We start from the raw sequence: 22,581 nt of genomic DNA on the forward strand, positions 1-22,581 counted from the left end.
GAGGCCATAAATCTGCTTCTGGGAGTACCTAGAAAGCCTTTTCAGTCATCTGCTAACAATTACAGTTCTTCAGAGACATGCACAACGCAGGTGATTGCCAGTAACCTTAGTGCTCCAAGATGGGCAATATTCCCTGGTACTTACATGGCTGTTGATTCTTCAGCATGATGGCCTGGGGGCCTTACAACAGCAAAACCGTTCTGTAAGAACAAGATAGGTTTTCAATTATCAGCTTAAAAAAATACTTGACTCAGTGCAAAACAGAGCAGCAGGCAGACTGGGTTGAAATCTATTAGAGGCTCTTGAGCACTTTTTCTCTCCGATCACCCTTTCATAGTACTGCCAGAAATAATATATTTTAGAACAGTGGCATATAAACTTATATAAATACACACATGCACATACATACACACACACACAACATGATCCAAAGAGGAGGAAAAAGGCAGGATGAGAAAGCTGGTGTTATCAATTCTGCTGTCTAGAATTCACATTTAAAAGGAAGCAGAGAGCACTGATCCATTCTTGATCTAAGTTCATGTAATCTTACATTGCTCCAGCTTGAGATGCTTCAAAATAAAAGTAGCTTGAGGTACATATTTTACATGATTAGTCAACGTTGACCCTACCTTCTGTATGGACTAAATGATAAATTCAGACACACACGCACGTGTAATTCTTAACAGTAGAAAAAGAACGACAATGAATATCCCATATTTCTGCAAACCATAAATTAAACTTGGGAACCTGCCATGCTCCCAAATTTAATAGATTCCCTAAAGTCAATTTCTAACACACTTTCTGGAATTGTATATAAATTTCATAAAGTACAGCACTAGGATCAGTGATGATCAAGGAATTTTTTGCCTCTAGAGTCACTGAAGATAAAAGAAAAATGAAGTTTCCCTCCTTCCAGTGTGGGTAAGGTAAAGGGAAAATGTAGAAGTACTGGCAAGGTAGCTCTGTTTAGAAAGTCAGATTATATATTCAAGAAGCAGTGTCTCATAAGGGTGTGTATCATATAAAATTTCTCTTCCAACAGTCAGACTCAGTAGTAACACCATTACTTCATCAAATTTATTCTTTATTTCAGCTATTCAAGACATTTAGTCTCTTCTATTCAGCTATATATTTGACACCAAATTAATGACAATTAACGCATACATAAAAGTAAGAATTTATAATCTGTGCATGAGTATATCAGCCAAACTTGTCTTTTCAAGCACACAGATACCATGTGTATATGTATGGCTGCAAGACCAAGCATTGTATTTTCAGAGGGGAGGGGACAGAAAGAAGAAGGATGGAATATTTCTATATTTTAATAATCAGTATTAAAGTAGTCCAGTTTGATATACTTAAGATAGTTAATGTTTCAGACTTTAGTCATCTGAAACAAACATCATAGTCACTAAACTTTCACTCACATAGGTGTAAATAAGGAGGAATAACATGGCAGTTAATGGAGTTACACTGGTGCCTGTGAAATCTGTTTATTTACAATCCCATGAGTGTGTGTTTGCGTGTACCTGTGCAATTGCCTACCTATGTCGTTTCACTGGCATTAATTTATAGACAAATACTACCAGGCTATCTCATATAATTGCTGCTAAACATAATCCAAGCAGCCAGCTGCAAAGTTTTGTGGAGCCTGGCCAAAGTTCTATCAGACTACAGCAAACTTAGATTATAATGCAAACGGAGTACATCTGTAAGAGTGGTTCTTCTGGCCACCATTTAAAGAATCTGGGGGATTTGACATCATGCCTTATTTTGCATTAAATATTCACATTTTTTAAAAAGAAAAAAACTGAAGACAGAAAAAATATATACGTTCATATTTAGGCAGGCATTCCTGGAGGTGGAATATAAATTGCCTATAGATCAAACACACCATCAAAAAACAGGCCTTGTGAACTGCACTAATCTTCAGAACCAAACCAACTTTACACTCTTAGCTAAAACCCTATTCCTTATCTTTCTGAGGGTTTTTTAACATTTGCTTTTCACACAAAATATGACTTAGAGAAGAATTCTGTGAAGAATTTGTTTATGAAAAAACAAAGTAAGTTTATGCTCAGGAATGTACAGATAACAAAGTGAAAGAAGACTCAGAGAAGAGGGTATTACTAGAGAGAGCATCATGCTACCTGTATTTTGCTCTTTTGATATTTGTAAGAATCTGGGAAAAGTCAATGCAAAGCTTACAGCTACCCCTGCTCAGCTCACAGCTCATTATCATCTAACTTTATCAGCATTCCCAAAAGATCAATATAATTAAGATGATTATCTCTGGGAGGATTTCATGGGGCAATATAGAGACAGAGAAAATCAACACTGCTGTTTTTGACAACATGACAGTTACAGTTCCCTTACTTTGACAAGACTGTTTGGAGGCCCTGTTTTGTTATAGCTAGCTAATTTCTGCTGTCAGAGCTTACAGTTCTCCATGAGCATGCAAAACATTCACATCAGTGTTATGACCATTTTTTATGTGTTTTTACATTACAGAAAGTTCAGTATTCACATGGGAAATTTTGTTTTTTTAAAATACAACGCATATGTTATATGATGATAAAGTATATAATACAATCAAATTTTACCAAACACTGAAAACTAATTACCATACAGTATTAACAGCAACTTTTGTGCAATTGATAAAACACTTCATTTCTCCTACTTTCAAACTTTGTATGAACACAGTGTACGTTAGCACAACGGAACGTGAATTCATTTATTTAGGCAATATTTAAATACCAGACAGTGAGCTCAGAACAGTAGACAGAAAGGCAAAAATCTGCTTTAAAGATAGAAAGACTAACATAGAGCAATATGTTGAAAATGAAGCCAACACACATAAATTCAAAGCATTTTTGTACAGAGCCTTATTTATACTAGGATACAGACACCTTTATGTATAGACAGAACATTAAACTGACTGACAGACATGAACATTAGAAAAAGGATTCATGTCTGTGCCATTATATGATCACCTTTAGTTAAATTTGAGGATAAAGAGTAAAGCCTGAATAGAGATATTCCAAAATCTGTGCATAAAGAGAAGTCTGCCTAAACTAAGTTTACAAAGATCCATTGCAGATAGACCCACTTAGTTGGATCTTTAATGAAAACTAAGAAAAAATGTTAGTCTTTTTCCACAGTAAGCTAAGTTTCTCTTCTTTCATGACTCCAAATAGGTAGCTGTATGCTTGATTGCCAAAGAACAGAGGTGTACATCCTACTGTGGCCTTCTTGTCTTTGGTGGTACAGTTGATTCCTTTCTGTAGTGTGCTGGGTTAGAATGTTGGGCTACATAGAATCATAGAATCATGAGATAGAATCATAGAATCATTAAGGTTGGAAAAGACCTCTAAGATCATTGAGTCCAACCGTCAACCCAACACCACCATGCCCACTAAACCTTGTCCCTAAGTGCCTCATCTACACGTCTTTTAAATACTTCCAGGGATGGTGACCCAACCACTTCCCTGGGCAGCCTGTTCCAAGGCCTGACCATTCTTTCAGTAAAGAAATTTCTCCTAATGTCCAATCTAAACCTCCCTTGGCACAACTTGAAGCCATTTCCTCTCGTCCTATCGCTAGTTACTTGGCAGAAAAGACCAACACCCACCTCGCTACAACCTCCTTTCAGGTAGTCGTAGGGCGCAATGAGGTCTCCCCTCAGCCTCCTCTTCTCCAGACTAAACAACCCCAGTTCCCTCAGCCGCTCCTCATAAGCCTTGTGCTCCAGGCCCTTCACCAGCTTCGTTGCCCTCCTCTGGACACGCTCCAGCACCTCCATGTCCTTCTTGTAGTGAGGGGCCCAAAACTGAACACAGGATTCGAGGTGCGGCCTCACCAGTGCCGAGTACAGGGGCACGACCACCTCCCTGCTCCTGCTGGCCACACTATTTCTGATACAGACCAGGATGCCGTTGGCCTTCTTGGCCACCTGGGCACACTGCCGGCTCATGTTCAGCCAGCTGTCAATCAGCAGCCCCAGGTCCTTTTCCTCTGGGCAGCTTTCCAGCCACTCTTCCCCAAGCCTGTAGCGTTGCATGGGGTTGTTGTGACCCAAGTGCAGGACCCGGCACTTGGCCTTGTTGAATCTCATACAGTTGGCCTCAGCCCATCAATCCAGCCTATCCAGGTCCCTCTGCAGAGCCTTCCTACCCTCGAGCAGATCAACACTCCCGCCCAACTTGGTGTCATCTGCAAACTTACTGAGGGAGCACTCAATCCCCTCGTCCAGATCATTGATAAAGATATTGAACAGGACCGGCCCCAAAACTGAGCCCTGAGGAACACCGCTCGTGACCAGCTGCCAACTGGATTTAACTCCGTTCACCACAACTCTCTGGGCTCGGCCGTCCAGCCAGTTTTTTACCCAGCGAAGAGTGTACCTGTCCAAGCCGTGAGTCACCAGCTTCTCTAGGAGAATGCTGTGGGAGACAGTGTCAAAGGCTTTACTGAAGTCCAGGTAGACCACATCCACAGCCTTTCCCTCATCCACTAGGCAGGTCACCTGGTCATAGAAGGAGATCAGGTTGGTCAAGCAGGACCTGCCTTCCATGAACTCGTGTTGTCTGGGCCTGATCCCCTGGATGTCCCGGACATGGCTTGTGAGTGCCCTCAAAATGAACCACTCCATAATCTTCCCCAGCACCGAGGTCAGGCTGACAGGCCTGTAGTTCCCCGGATCCTCCTTCCAGCCCTTCTTGTAGACGGGCGTCACATTGGCAAACCTCCAGTCGTCCAGGACCTCCTCTCTTAACCAGGACTGCTGGTAAATGATGGAGAGTGGCTTGGCAAGCTCCTCCGCCAGCTCCCTCAGTACCCTCGGGTGGATCCCATCCAGCCCCATAGACTTGTGAGCATCCAGATGGCGTAGCAGGTCGTTAACTCCTTCCTCTTGGATTCTGGGGGGTTTATCCTGCTCGCCATCCCTGTCTTCCAGCTCAGGGGGCTGAGTACCCTGAGGATAACTGCTCTGACTATTAAAGACTAAGGCAAAGAAGGTGTTAAGTACCTCAGCCTTATCCTTGTCCTTGGTGGCAACATTGCCCCCGCATCCAATAAAGGATGGAGATTCTCCTTGGCTCTCTTTTTGTCATTAATATACTTGTAAAAACATTTTTTGTTGTCTCTCACGACAGTGGCTAGGTTGAGTTCTAGCTGGGTTTTTGCCTTTCTAATTTCCTTTCTGCACGACCTAACAAGATCCCTGTACTCTTCTTGAGTTGCCTGCCCCTTCTTCCAAAGGTGATAAACTCTCCTTTTTTTCCTGAGTCCCAACAAAAGCTCCCCGTTGAGCCAGGCCAGATGTCTTCCCCGCCCATTCTTCTTACAGCACATGGGGACAGCCTGCTCCTGCGTCTTTAAGACTTCCTTCTTGGAGAACGTCCAACCTTCCTGGACCCCTTTGCCCTTCAGGACTGTCTCCCAAGGGACTCTCTCGACCAGTGTCCTGAGCAGGCCAAAGTCCACCCTCCAGAAGTCCATGGTAGCGGTTTTGCTCGCCCCCTTCCTTACTTCACTAAGTATCAAGAATTCTATCATTTCAAGGTGACTAAGCCCAAGCCGGCCTCCGACCACCACATCTCCCACCAGTCCTTCTCTGTTTGTGAACAGCAGGTCAAGCGAGGCACCTCCCCTGGTAGGCTCGCTTACCAGCTGCATCAGGAAGTTATCTGCCACACACTCCAGGAACCTCCTCGACTGTTTCCTCTCTACATCATGCTTGGGCATCTACTATACCTCTCCCTGAACCTTTCTAAGACAAGCACGGAAGACAATACCATAACACAGGTGGTTACTCCAGGGCTTGGGACTGACCATCTACAGCAGAGTTCCACTGGTGTTTCTATTACACAAGGAGGTAAAACTAGATGTAAGCAATTTTTCCCTAGGAAAATATGAGGTGACTGTGGCAAGGCGTGAATCACTCTTCCCTTCACTTGACAATGAGGAGCTTGCTCTGCCTAGATTCCAAGTGGACCAAAAGAGACCCAGCCAGTCTGGCATTCCAGGTATGCTGAGAAGCCTGGCTGAGAAGCAGTGCATACTAGCTTCAGCCTGGTACTACTCTAGGAAAGTCATCTGGCTTTTTTTTGACTCTAACAAAAACCAGTGCCATGCAAGAAATAACAGTGAACCCCAGCAAGCACTCCAAGAGTACTTACTGAAGCAGTAGAAGACTCAGGTTCAATTCCTTCTTGAACATGGGGATGAATTTGTAAATATTCTTCCCATACATGTTTGTGTATTTAGATTATGTGGCCCATAAAGTAGATACTGAGACACATCTTTTCAGTCTAAGTGAGTTTTCTAACAATAGGTCTAGAGGCATGCTGTCTTCCTCAGCTCTTATTCAAACTCATGAATCTTTAATCACTTCCTGCAGAGTAGCAGTCCTTCAATAGAGGGCAAAACAGCACCACTGAATCTCAAATTTAAGATAAGACAGTTTTATATGGAGTTTAAAAATGGATTCCTTCCAGCTGAAAAGATAAGAAATTGAAGCTCTTCTTGTACTTTAAGCTGTAAACCCCTGTATGAAAGAGGAATGCCGTCTATCCCAGCTATTCAAGAGGCAATGGACATAAATTGAAACAGCGGAGGCTCCATCTGAACATATGAAAATGCTCTTTTACTGTGAGGGTGACCGAGCAATAGAACAGGTTGCCCAGAGAGGTTGTGGAGTCTCTATCCCTGGAGATATACAAAAGCCATCTGGACATAGTCCTGGGCAACTAGCTCTAGGTTGCCCTGCTTGAGCAGTGGGGTTGGACCAGATGACCTCCTGAGGTCACTTCCAACCTCAACTGTTCTGTGATTCTGTGATTCTAACCTTTGGTTCATAACCTTTGAAAAAAGGCTTTCAGAAAAATGGGTGTAATCCTAGTGGTGAGCAAATTTGACTTATGCACTAGCTAATTGCAGCTGCACACATTGTTAAGAACAGCTTTCTCAGGAACCTCTGAGTATTTCATATAGAGACAGGGTACCTAACTCGGGGTCTGGGTTCCACACTTGAAGCTAAACATCCTCCCACAGTCAGGTGTTAAAGTGTCTATTTTCTGCCTCTAAATCCCTTAACCTATCTAGCCCTTAGCTCTTAAAATTAGCAGTGCTTAAATATGGCATTCTTGGACATTCACTTGTTTTTAATGGAAAGTTTTTATTTTTGTTTCAATGTGCACAGGCTTCACAATGAGGAGCAAGTCACTGAAACTAATACTTCATTTCTTTGTAGAAACTGCTTTAGTTATTATGCAGAAATGTATCCATTCATCCTTTCAGAATTTATGTTCCTTATGATTTATATATATATACAACTTCATATCCTCATAAAGTTATATAAAAAACTTTGTCTTTAAATTTAAAAGGTGCTCCATACAGTGTATCTGACAGGGTGTAACCCCTGAAGTGGCCTTAGTGCCATCTTTAACCCTGTTATCTCTGGCTTAGTTAACTCCTACAATAACAAACATCAGGGCTGCTTTACGTCTCGGCTGCCTACAACAATCCCCCTGCAATTGGTACCCTGAAGAAGATAACCATATTCTTACCAATGTCACCTATGTTGTAACGTGATCCCAAGCTATGCCATCCAGCAGGGAGGGTAAGCGTAAGAGTGAGTGGTGTAAGGCCGAGGCAATCCTCAGGTACCTGTTTAGGACAATTTTACAAGCTATTCATACTGCCAGAGCAGGAGCCAGTATCTGGCCCTGGGGGTCTACGAATGTGGTGAACAAGAACCCATGATTTAACAGAGCAGTATTAGCAGCACGTAGGTTTGCCAAGAAAATAGTAAAGGACCTGAGGGAATACCATTTTGTCTTGCAGAGGAAGCTGATAGAGGCCAAGAACACAGAAATGGACATTAAACATTTAACTCTGTGATGGAAACAAAGAATTCCCTGTCTGCTTTCCTGAAGGTCTAAGAGGATAGCACCAGAAAATATACATGAAAAGTTGGTGCTTGCAGGCTAACTTATATACAACTGTGATAGTTTAGCTAGAACTAGTGTTAACTGTATTGGGAAGGAAAGCAAACAAAGAGTTTTAAGAACAGAGCGGTCATGGAGAGATAAGCTATGTACCACACATATAATTAAAGTTGTACTGCTATATGAAATAATAACAGTCATTCAGCTATAAATATAACCATAATTGCTGGGATAAAGTATCTAACAGATGGTTCCATATAAAATTTTGTGATTTTGTAACTTTGTAAAAGCAAAGAATACAAACAGCTATCTAAAAGGCTTCATTGGTAACTTTGGTGGCTTTTATCAATCATATCTCTTAACACTAGAAAAATAAGCATTCATTTGCTACTGTTTCTTACACACTATGCATTGTTAAAAATGCTGTGCCTGGGCATGGAAAAAAAGCCTCTTTTTGTGGCTGCCACACATCGCTCAGAAAATTTTTAAGGCAGAGAGTGTTATAGGGCAGAAGGTGCAACAGGGAGGTAGAAACAAGGGTAGGGCAGAGCCTGCAGAAGCAGTACTGTCCAGGAGGCACCTGAGCACAGGGCACTTCCCAGGAAAGGAGATTTTTTAGGTAACCAGAGGAGCTGTGTGGGGTTTGGTGTTGTTCAGACAGGCATGGAAATTTGCTGGCCTGAAGCTTTACTGGAGGGAGGACACTTTGGGAATAGGGAGACTTTTGTTTTCAGCTCTTTTTTTTTATTATGTCTTTAGAAAGATACTTCATTTTAGTTTTTGTTCTAAGAAAACATAGCAGTAGAGCTGTGAAAGATGACTGAGTGATTTTTATACAGAATACTTTTAAGACTAGAAAACTAAGAGCTTGGCAGGGGGAAAGGAGTTGATTAAGCTAGTTCTGCTTATTCACTAGATTAGTACAATTTACCATATGATGATTCCTCCTGTGTGACAAAGGCCTCGAGAACAGTAATAACCAAGCTCATTTGGAATGAGAGTTTCAAGTTCAATATAAGTTATCCACAGATTATACAAAGACACCAGAGTAGCAATGACCAAATGCAGGAGGTTTATTTTGGTATTGATTCAACCTGACATATCAGAAAGAACCATCCCAGGAACGTATCAGGTTCTGGTTCGGAGGAAACTAATTTCAATTGCTTTCATTCTGTTAAATGACTCCTAACTACCAACAGGGCAACTCTACACATGTGTGTGTGCAGATGCACACACACATACATATGGTAAGGCAGAGAAAGGGCTTGTGCTTCACTCGGTTCAGCTGAAGTGGATGTTCAAGACAGTCTCAGACCACGCTTTTAACTTACGTGCCTTTTTTCTTGAGTTTTTTTGCAAAAATGCTTCTTAATTCATTCAAACTTTTTTAAAAATGGGGAATAACCATACAAATCCTACCAGCTCTTGACAGTTTATTGTGTAGATCTCTTCTGTTTCAAATTAAAAATATATGGTGCTTATGTGTTTCTATCACAGAAAAGAGTGCTGCCATCACCAATGTTGACATATTTAAAGGATATGCAAAGTAAACTAGACAGTAATCCTTATTATGGGTACTGTAATTTATTCCAGCTTATAATACTACTAAATGGGGTCATCTGAGGCTGAAGAAAACCATTTCAGAAATGTTCCTTTGGATTTTCAGTAGTTCCACGGTCTGCTCTGGCACTGAGTTGCCCATGATGATGGAAAGTCACCTCCCATTGCAAAAAGAGGTTCTTATTAGGTATACATTTTTTAAATTATATCTTTCACTGGTACAATTTTTTGCCTGCGAGTCAATTGTAAGATATTAAGGGACAGCCAGAGAAATGTACAGTTTGTTATCAGAAAAGAAGTTAAGACACATTGAATGTTGAAAAAACAGCACACAATAAAACAACCATTACAAGAACAAATAATATTTTGAAGGACATTATTCAACAAAGTATAATTATTGTCATACTAACATAATCAACTATCTGAATTCCAACTTCTTAAAAGTAGTATTAATCATTTAATAAACAGTTAACATATGGCAACAAAAAAGGTGGCAGCATCAGCATGAATAATTTGGTTAACAAAATGGAAATATCAGCAACCTACATTCTTTCAGAAAAAATAATAATTTGGCAAGCTAAGTCCTAAAGGTGAGATTCTCTGCGAGCTCTAAGAGTCATAAATGAAATCTGAAACTCAAGAGAGACCACAGATGCAGAAACCCTCCTTTATTTTCCTCTAAGACTTGTCTAATGTGTGGTTTGGATGACCTCTGTACTCGTCCAGTTCAGCAGCAGGAGGGAAGCGCCTGCTGCGCAGGATAGCCGGGTGCAGGCAAGGGGAGAGTCTCTTCGTGTCTGGCTGCCTGCGAGTGAAGTAGCGCGCCGGCAGGGAGGGGAGGGGAGGTGAACTGAGCTGAGCATCGGAGTTGATGTAAGGGAAGCAGCCGGGTCGGGCTGGGAAATAAACGGGAAGGCAGGGCAGGACAGAACCTCCCAGTGCCACCAAGCCATTAGACCACACGCTCTTGAAACCTGCCTCGTTATTGCAAAGCCATGACTGGGACACTGTGAGTTGCGGAGCTGCCTTTGTGTCCTACAGGATGTGTGTTATAGCCTAAGCCTCCACATGCACCATTTCCTTTTGCAACATACTTCTAGCACATCTCTACTTTCCTGTGGCGATGCGAGAGAGGAAGGAGATCCTTAGGAGCCACTTCCAGGAAAGAAATGCTCTCTCTGCAGATGCAGATCTTGTAGGGCCCTCTTTCTGAAGGTACGATCATTAGGTAGAGGCTAAAGACAATGATTTCCAAGTTCATGAGCTATACTGCATGCAAGAAATCATATGCAGGACACTACCTATATTTCTTCCCCAAGCCGCAAGGAATATATCGTAAGACTTCTTATCTGTTAAAATTATTTATCGGATATATCTAATGACTGCGGTGAAATTGTATTCACCCAGTTCTGCCTACTCCACTCTTCTAAAGATCTGTGGTCAGCCAGCAGATTATTAAAAGCCATCTACATAAATCTGTTGGGGAAATGAGAAAGGAGCAAAGGTAGATACAGAAAAACAGGTAGACAGGAGAGCTGTGGCACCGATTCCATATAACATAAATACCTCATCATGCATCAGCAGGTTTCCTAAATTATAAAAAGCTCAAAAAAGGGTGACCTTCATGCAACCTTTAGGCTCATGTCCTATTGTAATATTGCCAAGATTACATTCATCATACATGTAAATAAACTAATGAAAAAAGGAAAAGCATTGCATTTGACTCAGTATAACATCACATTTATCATACTATATATTTCAGTGGTGTGATTCTTTACTCTCTATTAAATATTACCTCAAAAGTGTATCAAATGGATCTCAATGAGTGCTCGTTATATTATTAAACAAAACCCAAAAATCCTTAATTTTTGTTGTTCGATATAATCAAATAAAAAACATCCAGATTAAGACTCCTCAGAGAAGGGACAATTTATCTTGATTTAAAAAAAAACAAAAACAAAACCACAGTAATTTACTACTATGGCAGCAGTAGAATTTCAGTAAACCCTATTGTTTTACATCCTTAGCACTGTCATATTGATGCTTTCCCCATTAGTCAAAGAGATGAAAGAAACCTGATGTCTCACAAGGGGTTTGAACTACAGTGAAGAGAACTCTTAACTCCTGGTCAGTTTTTGAACCCTGTCCAAATCAGATGAACAAAATGTTGCTGTTCTCCGACAAGACGTGTGTGAAATGGGACTGATAGTCTCAGGAAATTCAAAATAAAGTAAAGAACCTTTTGCCTTGTGTACGAGTTTGACGCATGCCCAGGTCTGTAGTGAATCTCTCAATTGTTCTGCAGACTTCCATAATGTATTTTGTAATCTCAACCCTTTTCTTAGCAGCACATACCTATAGTTCAAACCTATTACTATCACTTTGTGCAATAGCAAGTGATACCAGTAGAGAACGTGGAATAAGCATAGAAATTGAAATGTCCTGTCCTTCCTGAAATGGACTTTAAATGTCAGATGCCAGTCAATACAGGGCAGTTTATGTTTGTTATTTTCTACACTCTAGCTAGGCAGCGAAGACATTTATCTTCAGTATTATAAATGATTTGGTTTTTAAATTAATTGAATACATATCCATAAAATAAACTATTATATTCATTTAAATTTCAGGAAAACCATGGTAGACTTTTTTAAAACATATATATTGATTCATCAAGCTGTAAGAAGTATTTGGCTGCTCATACCCAACTACGCTGACTAATTTGATAATTCTCATGTCAGAAAAGCACTTGTTAAATGAGTGACTTCCGATTCTCATTCCTGAGGCTTCTTGTCTCAGACTTTGTCTATGCAAGACATATGAGGTTATCCTAATGTCATCGTGGCTGTTTCAGAAAAAGGCATCTGTGATTCTCCTGTGCAGCGGGTAAATAATCCACTGCCTCCTCTGCTGTAATCTGGAGCACTGCCCTGTGGGAAGTCCTTGCTGTGTATTGTAAGTCTGCCACTGTGAACTTCAGGACATGCGGCTCTTCTCAGAGAACTGTGGGATTTCAGAACAAATCAGTATGTCCTGTCTCATCATTTACTTTTTTTTTCTTAAGATGACACCAAACTGACAACGCACCATCTGATAGCAATCCACGGTGGTAAACTTCCAGGGAAAAACTACAGCATGTTTCTCTGCTGCTCTCATCTTGCTGTTTACGTGTTGCAGAGCTGTTATAGCTTACACACATTCTTGGAAGGCATTTTTTTGTCATCCAAAGATTCTGAAGCTGCGGCAGATCATTCCAGATTCCCATCAGACCTTAATCCTCCCACTCAGTGCTCACAGTACAGGCCCCAAATGATTGCTTCACATGCATATTTGTTCAGTGAATGCACGTGAAAGCGGTCAGCTTCACTTACGTCCCCTCAGATCTTCACAAGTACACTGCAGAACTGGCATTTTCCCTATACTAGAAAAAACTGATCAATGCAACATGTATGTTTCCAGAGGAAAAATGGCAGCAAGATGGAAAAGCAACATGTAAAGTCATAAAGATAGATTGGAACATACGATCTGTAGGGCTAAAATCTTACAGCTACATAAAATCTCATCCTGAACACCATGTAGAAAACCCCAGAATACACTGCAAAAATCCCCCTTATGTTGTTTACCATATGAGGATATTTGGAGCTTGCCAGCAAAACCCAGGTTTATATGGATGCAGTGACAAAACAAGCATAGGAGGACTCTGCCAAAATAGCTAGTGTCAGGATCGGTGCATTTCCAGAACTTTGGCTAGCATGCTTTTCTTCTGTCAGTCAGGCCTTAATAACCTTTCCATAACCCTAAATTATAAATACCACATGCGGATTGTTAGTTCATATAGTTGGCATCGTGGCATGTAAGTCATTGGGCTTCATGCTGGAAGTACAGGAGCAGGTTAGATAAACACCTATCAGGAATGGCGTGAGTATTCCTGATTCTCTTTCACAGCAAATCCTTTCCATTCCTATTTTCTTGATAATTTGGTATAAACCAACTACTTGGCACACCTACTGAACAATTACCTTTCCTATGTCTCAACTGGAGGTTGCATGAGACTGCTTCAATTCTCTGCACCGTAGACAAAGATTCTATTTAGGATCAACAATAATTTTTACAGTAAACTACAAACCCGTACTAAATTTAAAATATTTGTTTAGACTGTTGCAATGCCAGTAGCAATCAAGGTTCACAGTGGCTGATGTTTGATTCTTTTCAGCTGTCCATCACACACACATAAACAACCAAGAGCATTCACACTGTGGAAAGACACCACAAATGTGCAGAGATAAGTGGTAAGGATTCTGCAGCAGACCCTGCCTCATGTCAACTGCACACAGGACATATCTCATTATTCTTATCAAAACTTGCTTTTATATTGCCTTAGAGACCGATGTATGTCCTATGGTCACCAAAGGTAAAAACCAGCTAAAAACTCCTTCTTCACTTGCATTAGTCCTGTTGGGTGGGAACAACACAGTGAGTTGTGTATTGAATCCTACCATGCCCAAAAAGCTTAATGGGGATGAAGTACCTGTCAGAAAGGACGCACAACAGGATCCCGTATGATGCGCCCTGTCCTTGATCTCAGATTTCAGAATTTGTACATTTTGTGTAGTACCTGGCTAATGATTTCGGTGTCTGAATATGGAAGTTTAGTAACTGCATTTGATTGGGTCAGAGCTATAGTACTGCATTTCACCTGAGAATGCTGTCATTTATGTACCTATATATTCTATATCTATGTATACATACACATAAACATATGTGCCCCCCCCCAAATACGTAGCTAACATATTTTGACTGAAATAAGACAGATATACGGGAAGAAAATTCTCAAGTTCAAATACAATTCGGAATTTTAAAAATCATCATACAATGCTAATTCTAAAACATTTGTTTCTATCTTGATTTTGGAAACAGGACTGAATCCATTAGTATTTGGACTGGAAAGTGAATAAACAGTTTCATTAAGGAGACATGTTAGCTCCAACAATGTTTATTGGGGCAAGCCTGCACTCCGGCTGCATATGGTGTACCTTTAAATAGGGCTGTTAAAATACCAAATAAAATGTCAAAGTCCGTCAGGTCTGGAGCTTTTATAAATTGTTTAGACTGGGGATAATTTGGGTTTTGTACATCATGCCTTGCAGATCACGCGGCACGGAGATAGGAAAGGAAAGGGGGCCAGGGAGAAGAACGCGGGGCAGCCAGCCTGGCGGAAAGGCACCTCCTGGGTCATCGCTCTCCTCACCAGCCGCCTCCCTCTTCCCCCCTGGCCTGCACGCCCGCTGTTTGCCTCCCCTCTCTCCGGGTGGTATCCTGAGGTTACGCGCGTGACTAAACAACCATATTAAAAAAAAAAAAAATTAAAAATTCACTTCAAAAGGCAGTGCCACAGCCACTTGCCAGAGATGTGCACGCTATGAGCGGCTTCACCGCGGGCTGTAGCAACCCTGCGCTGTACATACCCACCGCTGCTTCAGCCTATCGACGGCAAGACCATCCCCGGCGAGGCCTGGAAGAGCCGCCCGGGCTGCCACACCTTCGTGGCTCTCCTCCCGGCCCTCCTCCCACCACCCTCCCTGGAGCAGAGCGGTTGAACAACGCCTCCCTTCAGCCCCCCCTCCCTCCACCGCCCCGGCTCTCCCACCCACGGCGCGGCCCGGACCTCACCTTCAGCTCCCGGGAGGCCACGCGGGCCGCCAGCTCGATGACACAGCCCACCGCCATGCGTGCCGCCCCGGCCGAGTGCAGCTCGTTCCAAACGGTGTCACTGTCCACCTGAGCAAACAGCCGGCCCCGGGAGGAAGGCAGGGGAGAGAGGGAGAGGGAGAGGGAGAGGGAGAGCATGAGAGAAAACAAACCCGTGAGGGAGGGCTGGCAGCGTGACAGCCCGTGTACAATAACATCAGTCTTCCGTCCTGGCCAGCTGAAAGGCCTTCTGGACATGGCTTTGCTTATGCTTTTTCTCTGCACAGGCTTCTCCAATGGAAACACATTCCTGTCATGCCTCGCTGCCATTCCCTGTTTAGATTTCTCATTACAAACAGTGTTACATCGGTCGGGCCCGGCCTGCTCGCGGCCGCCAGATGCCGTGCGCCGGGTCCTCATGCCGGCGGGGGGACGGGGACCTGCCAGCGGCGGGACAAAGCGTCCAGCAGGGACGGCCACCGCTGGCTCCAGCAGCCGTCACAGGCAACCCGTGCCACCAAAACCCACCAGTGGCTCAGGTCATCCCCCTTTTTAACAAAAAAAAAAAGCAGTAAGCACTCGTCTTTCCTAGCCAGGCATGAGTCGTTTTTAAGTGACTGAAATCAGAGCGATTAATTGTTTGGATTAATTTCAGGAGTCACTATTGCCATAGACAGAAAATAAAATTAAATAAAACAAAGTGCGACCCTTGCTGTATCTCCAGTTTTGACAAACTAATACGTTTTGGCTGAAAAGCTCTAGGTCCCACTTCGTAACAGATGAATGTGGTTATTTAAAGCAGAGAAAATTATCTTTTGTGCCTTCTAAATGAGCAAGTGTGACATGTAAAACATTACATGAATATTATATAAACAGAAGGATAAAATATTATAAAGATAAAATATAAAGAAAATAGTATAAAGATGGCTAAGCAGCACTGCTCTACAGCGTCAATCAGTATGCTAAAATTTTACTTTTGAAATCTATTTTTAGTCACTATTTATTTGCAGAAACATAGCAAAAAATATAGGTGAAATGTTGTATATCCCTTATATGATACTATGCCAAGCAGACATGATGGTGTGAAATAGTCTGAAAAAGTCATCCAAAGAGACAGCCAGACTTCCTCGATGCTCCATGGGAAGTGCATTTAATTGTATCATACCGTACAAATTTATCATGAAAAGAAAAACGTTTAGGGATAGACAAAATACTGTGGCAGATGCTATTTGGATAACTTCCAAGCACACTGAGACATGTTTTCAGTTTGAACCAGAAGCTTCTGTTCCTAATTTCTCAAAAAAAAAAAAAAGGAAAGAAAAAAGAAGGAAAGAAAGAAAGAAATCAAGTAATTGAAAATGGATGCAACTGCTACTCGACTCTAGAGGTTCTGAGGAATTTCTCTGATTAGTCATTTGAAACAGAAAGAAGCTTGATCTTCTCTACACCTGTCAAATGTCTTTGCCATTACTGTTACAATAATATTATATTTCAAGCTACTAAAGTGATCTTATTTTTCAGCGTACTGGACCTGAGTTTCCTATCGTTTTGATCAGTTTTGTGTGCATGCAGCAGAACTAATGAAAATAGTTCGTATTCACAAGAAGACTGGATTTTGCTTGCAAAGTTTAGAATAACAGTAATAACAGCACACTGTGTTTTCATCTGAGAAACTCAAAATATTGTACAAACACAATTAAGCATCATCAGCTTGATACAGGATGATTTATTATATTTGTTTTGCCGATTGTTATCTTGAGATTTAAAGAAATTAAGTAGCTTTCCCAAAGACGCACGCAAATCAATAGGTAACTAAGAAAATTACAACAAGAAATAAGAAAGAAACCAAGTAGTAAAAAAATCATGATATATTTAACATCAGGCAGACCTTCAGGTTGTCTCTCTATTGCTTTAAAGCAACTGTGAATCAATTTTCATTTTTAAAACAAATAAGGAGACAAATAAGTAGAGGTCATCGGTTAAATCAATTTAATCAAACCATAATAAAGTTTGAAAAATACTGTGCAGTACTTTAAATAAAGAAGTATCACCAAGAGAGCTGGGAGGGAGTACTTTCTTACCATTTTTATGGCTAGCAAATTAAGGTTAACATGAAGGAGTGGCTGATGAAAATGATTCAATGGCAGCTGCTCGGTACACCAGGGCACGAGCAGGAGCCTGCATCCTCAAAGGGACTATGATTCATTTCCAGGAAGGCCGATTAAGTTAAAATTGTAACCACAGCTTGAGAGTACCCACCCTTCAAGACAGTTGTCTGCTCTGACACATGAGACGGCAGTCTCTCCAACCACCGAACGCTGAATATTGGCCAGGATACGGCATTTATCATTTTCTGCTTTCAACTGAGTGTGCAGAGACTGAACTGGGACAATAAGTCCAAATATCTTCCACTGAAAAATTTCCCTCAGACCACTTGAATGACTGCTACCTAATTTTACGTGGACTGGAAGTAAAAATGGGCAATCAGGAAACAAAACAACATTTCCTGAGGAATTTTCAAAAATGACCTAAATGTACACAGGAAATTCAGGATATTTTAGCTGATCTCTTGGGCATGGTACATGTAACGAATGGTAAACTCTCAAAGCCAGGGGTAGCCAACTGAAGCTGCATACCTTGGTACACAGTTATTACTATACAACAAAACTAACATAAACATATGGATAATTACCCTGAAAAGGCACAGTATTATAAACTTAGATTTCAAATTCTATTTCATATTTATGCAAAATTAAGACTGAATTTCTGAGGAACATCCCATGAAGAACAACCTAGAAAAACTTTCATCACACAGCCAACGCTTTAGCTGGAATGACTGGAAAATGCCATCTCACTCCATTTTATATCTCTATTAGTCCGATGTGTTGCCTTAAATGTTTCAGGTGTTTAAACAGAGATTTTCTTTTAGTGTTACTCAATGTTTACTTTGTAAATTGCTGTTGAAATACAGTGATATAAATGGCAAACCCATTAAAATTACAGCTACTAGCTGGCCCAGTTGTCAAGCTGTATATGAAATGCAGCTATGTAAAATCCTACTAGACATGCTTTTCTTTACTCCTGTGAGATGAAATGGTTGGATTTTACACAACTAAAGGGAATAGGATTAGACACTGTGGTTTCTGGTTCTAGTTCATGTATATATCTGACATCTATCTAGATGCTGAGTATGCATGAATTTGTGACAAATCTGATGCTTTCTGAATCACAGACTATGAAAAAGTCAGATGGAATTTTGTAAGAGGCTATTTTTGTTCTGCAAGTGCTTTGGAGCAGCCGAAGAATTCAGTAAAAGCCCTATCTTGATTGGGAATTTTTTCCAAAAATGCTAAACAAAATTTACAGAAAATACAGCATTTGTAGCTTAACTCTAACACAGAATCTTAGCCCCTTTTCTTCTGCTTGATTATATAGATATTATTTTCATTTAAGAGTCCTTTAAAAAAATTGTCAGGGTAGGAAAATGTTCTCAATGTCTAACCAAATGAAAAAGAACATTTTTTTAAAGCATCAAAATGTCAGTGTTAAACTATGAGCATACTACACATTTCGTTATCAAAAATCCTATCACTGCTGCAGCTCTTCAAAGAAGGGTTGCGCATGATAGCGCCAAGAGCCAGAAAACACGAGCCCTATCTGAACACCGACTTTCTAACACACATATGGATTTACTTCACTCCGAGTTTCCTGAATGAGCACTGTAGGTTGTAGGCTTTTTCAGCCACATCTAGTATAGCTCAATCATTGGCATGTGTAGCAAAGCTAATACTCTGTAAAGCTACAGATGATAGAAATTAAGCTACCTGTCCCTGAAGTGGATGTGGAGGCATTAAAGAGGAAGGGAATGACTTAAGTGAAAAGAAATGTAGGTAACTTTTCCTGACTGTTTCAAGCCCTGTGTGCAGAAATTCCCTGCTTTGCACTACAAAAAGAACTTGATATGAATGCTTCCTGCAAGAAATATCTATGTGATAACTTAACTTTCATAATGAAGACTTTAAGCGTACTGAAAACAAGCTAAGAAACAAGAAGCCTTGCAGCAGAGACTTTTCAGCAGATAGAAAGCTTGTACCGTAACCCCTCATGGCTGGAATATTTCATATTAAGGAAGACTGACTATAAAGTTTGAAAGTTACCAAATCCTTATACTGTGCTCAGGTTGTGGCACATGTATATGAAGGTGGAAAGGAAGGATATGGAAATACATCTGAGAGATTTTTTACTTAAAGGCCTTTCTGAAATCACCGCAGTTGCTGAAACTGGAAATGTTACTTGTCCTGCTATTTACATTTATCTGGAACCTACCTCAGAGAGGCAAAAAAGTAGCATGAATAATAATTCTAAAGCATTTAAAAAATATATTTGTAACTGCCTTTTTTTTTACCTTTTCCTGCTAGAGAACCTCTTCACTCCTCATCCTTTGTTTCAGTCCTCCTTCCCCTGGAAACCTCCTGGGATCTGCCTAATGGTCACTGGATCACAGTGCTGCTGACCAGAGATGCTGCTCACAGTCTGACACACCCTTCCATTTTTCACACCCTGCATGGCATATTCATCTGTGTGAGTTATTTCTTTTTCTCAAATAATTATTGTAGACTCTGAAGTTGCCTTAAATACACATCCACTGATAGCTATATGGCAATATAAAAAAGAGCCCAAGCTACTGCTTTGGGATGGATTCTGACAAAGCATCCTACAGCTTGCCCTCTCTCTCACACACACATGTACACACAATTTGCGATTTAACCTAAATCCAGCTTCCGCAGTGGAATTCTGATTTCCCTCTTAAAAGGAATTTAAAGTATACTGAATCACTCATCTTGCTCAGGATTCTTTGCACAACTGTTGCATCATAAAAATAAAAAACAGTCCTCCTAGAGTTACCATACGTCCCTACCAGAGATACTCTACTTATTCTCTGAGAATAGTTCAAAAATGCAATCTGTCATCTACCTGTTCATGGAAATTTTGACCTGTGGTGATACTTTGATAGCAGTGATTGTATTCTATGTCTCTAATATCCTGGACAACAAGCTAAAAAGTAGCAGTTCTTTACAGTAGTTTAAAAGGATTCTTTGCCCTTTCTTTAAAGAGCAGCGGTTGGGCTCAACTGTTCTTGAATGGAAGTTAATCCAGTACGCCTTTCAGATGGATACATTTCAACACAAATCTGCAAAAAACTACTACATAAAAAAAATACTGTCCTTTGATATAAGTGGTTATAAAACTGAGAAGTAAATAAAATCTAGTCAGCTAACAACAGTGTAGCTATATGCAGTAAACAAACTGATTAAGAAATCTATGAGAAATAATATAGGATAGTACAGACCTCCTCAGTGATACTGCAATTTAATAAAACTTGTGTATTGCAGAGTGACTTCCTGTGCTTTAGCTTTAAAAGCGTTCAGAATCTCACACTCTTCCACTTACGCCAGAGCAAGCATGTTTCCATCACTGGGTTTTTTTAGTTCCCTGACACGAAAATAGAAATTAAATATTTTCCTCAAGTGTTGCAACCTCTAAAAATTGTGTGTGGCATTTTGCTATCACTTCCAGCAAGGAGTCTGACATTCTTGGAGACGGCTGGTGCCAGCAAACGCTAGTGCATAAGTTTGTAACACTTTGCTCCTGACCATGAGCAGTACAGCTTCCCAGGTGCCACGTTCATAGCTCTCACCTCCCGCTCCTACAGATGTCCTGGTGATCATTCATCACCTCTGTGATTTCCACTAAGAAGCAAAAGGTCCTCAACGTGCTTCTCAGCTGCTGTTTCATCTCACCATGACTAAAGAAGCGAAGGTGTGCACATCATCTCCAAGGAACAACCTCTAATGAATGGCCTGTCAGCCATGTCTCTCGTTAAGGAACAAAGGAGAAAAAGTTTGCATGGCTGACGTCTCTTCCATAAATCCCACATACAGGATGTGTGTAAAAGCGGGCTACTTTAGGAAAAATATGTACAGTGAGCTTCCTTTATTTTTACTGCTATTTTACAGCTGTATCAGAGATTTGTTCTGTCAAAGGCGTTTCCAGCTGCTGTAATCTAAAATGCCTGCCACGGAGAGTACCCAGAATATTAGCTTTTCATACTTTCTTGCCTACCAGTGTGGCTTACAAATAAATTGTAAAGGGGATGTGATCTTTAGGCTCCAGTGGGATGAATAGTTCAAAGGATCTTCACAAATCATTGTTTAAACAAAAACCGTGGAATTCCCTTGGGCTTGCATTGGCTTCTCTGTTGTGTTTGAATAATTCCAGTAGAAGAATTTATCAGTAGTAGTATTCATGGAAATGGACTTCTAAAAAGAATTTTAGAGGCTATTGATTCTGACCCCAAAAGTCTGTTTCAGGGCAAGAACAAGGCATGTGGACAGTACATGTACCCACTGTATGTGTAATATTTCACATTTTTCAAGTTTTACCTGCTAATAGTGATCTAACTTGTAAAGTTATTATAAATCAAAGCCAATTTTCAGAAAATACTCAGCAAAAAAATTCTAAGTAAAAATTAATAATTGAATGTCTAGCAGAGTTACTAATGGTGGTAGTCAGCCACTGATAAAAATGCAGCACCCCTACTTCTGTACAAACGGAATTCACCTGAAGGCTTGTAAAAAAGCAAGTAAACATGTGAGCTCTGTATTAAAAAATAAATAGCTTTGTATTCAAAATGAGAATCAGAAAAGAATCGGGCTAAGTCAAGCCGAAGCTTGAATAGAATAATATCTTCAGAAGAAATAGTTTGATTCGATTACTCTCTTAAACCAACTTTTATGATAGGCATTCAGAATCTCTAGGTTTCACAAAGCATACATTAGACACCCTAAAGGATCTCAAAATCTTAGTGAAACAGTGATGTGTAGTTCATTGGTAGGGGGAATGGAGGGAGGATAACATGGATTAGATGTGGATTAGAATTTGTTTTTAGAAAAAACTCATAAATAAAACACTTAGGCCCAGATTCAAGTCTCAGATACGTGGCATATATCACCAGATGCTTGTAAAAATGTTACTGCACTTTCAGACCTAGCCCTGAGTACTCTATTAATTTAACTTGACATTTGTTTTAGTATTTAATGGATTAGTGTGTGAAAATGCTTGTGCAACTGCCTTGTTATGTTTGATCATGCAGTTTCCAGGAGTTCATGGGCAAATAGATAGAACAATGTGTAGCTGGTTGTAATGCATACAGTTACAGAAAATACAACTTTTATGTGCAGAATTCAAGCCTTGTTTTTTAAAAGTTTCATCATTTGCTGCTGAACATGTTTTAGCAATACATAGCATTTCACCTTTCTTCTTGGATGTAGATGATCTTTATGTTAGAGGCCACCATGGAGCTATGCTAGAACCTGGTGTTCAT

The 22,581-nt window shown here is 40.6% G+C and overlaps 1 protein-coding gene across 2 annotated transcripts in view; it reads right to left on the bottom strand.

The window, feature by feature from the left end:
* The window catches only part of HDAC9 (histone deacetylase 9), a 283,155-nt gene that overhangs the window by 97,189 nt on the left and 163,385 nt on the right, over positions 1 to 22,581 (bottom strand). For both annotated transcript variants that reach the window (XM_075143616.1, XM_075143615.1), the window contains 2 exons: positions 15,180 to 15,287; positions 145 to 200 (listed from right to left, as the gene is read on the bottom strand). In XM_075143616.1, coding sequence (XP_074999717.1) covers positions 145 to 200; positions 15,180 to 15,287 — 164 coding nt within the window. The remainder of the gene's footprint in view (positions 1 to 144; positions 201 to 15,179; positions 15,288 to 22,581) is intronic.

This window comes from Calonectris borealis, chromosome 2, assembly GCF_964195595.1.
Source record: "Calonectris borealis chromosome 2, bCalBor7.hap1.2, whole genome shotgun sequence".
NCBI classification, from domain to species: domain Eukaryota; kingdom Metazoa; phylum Chordata; class Aves; order Procellariiformes; family Procellariidae; genus Calonectris; species Calonectris borealis.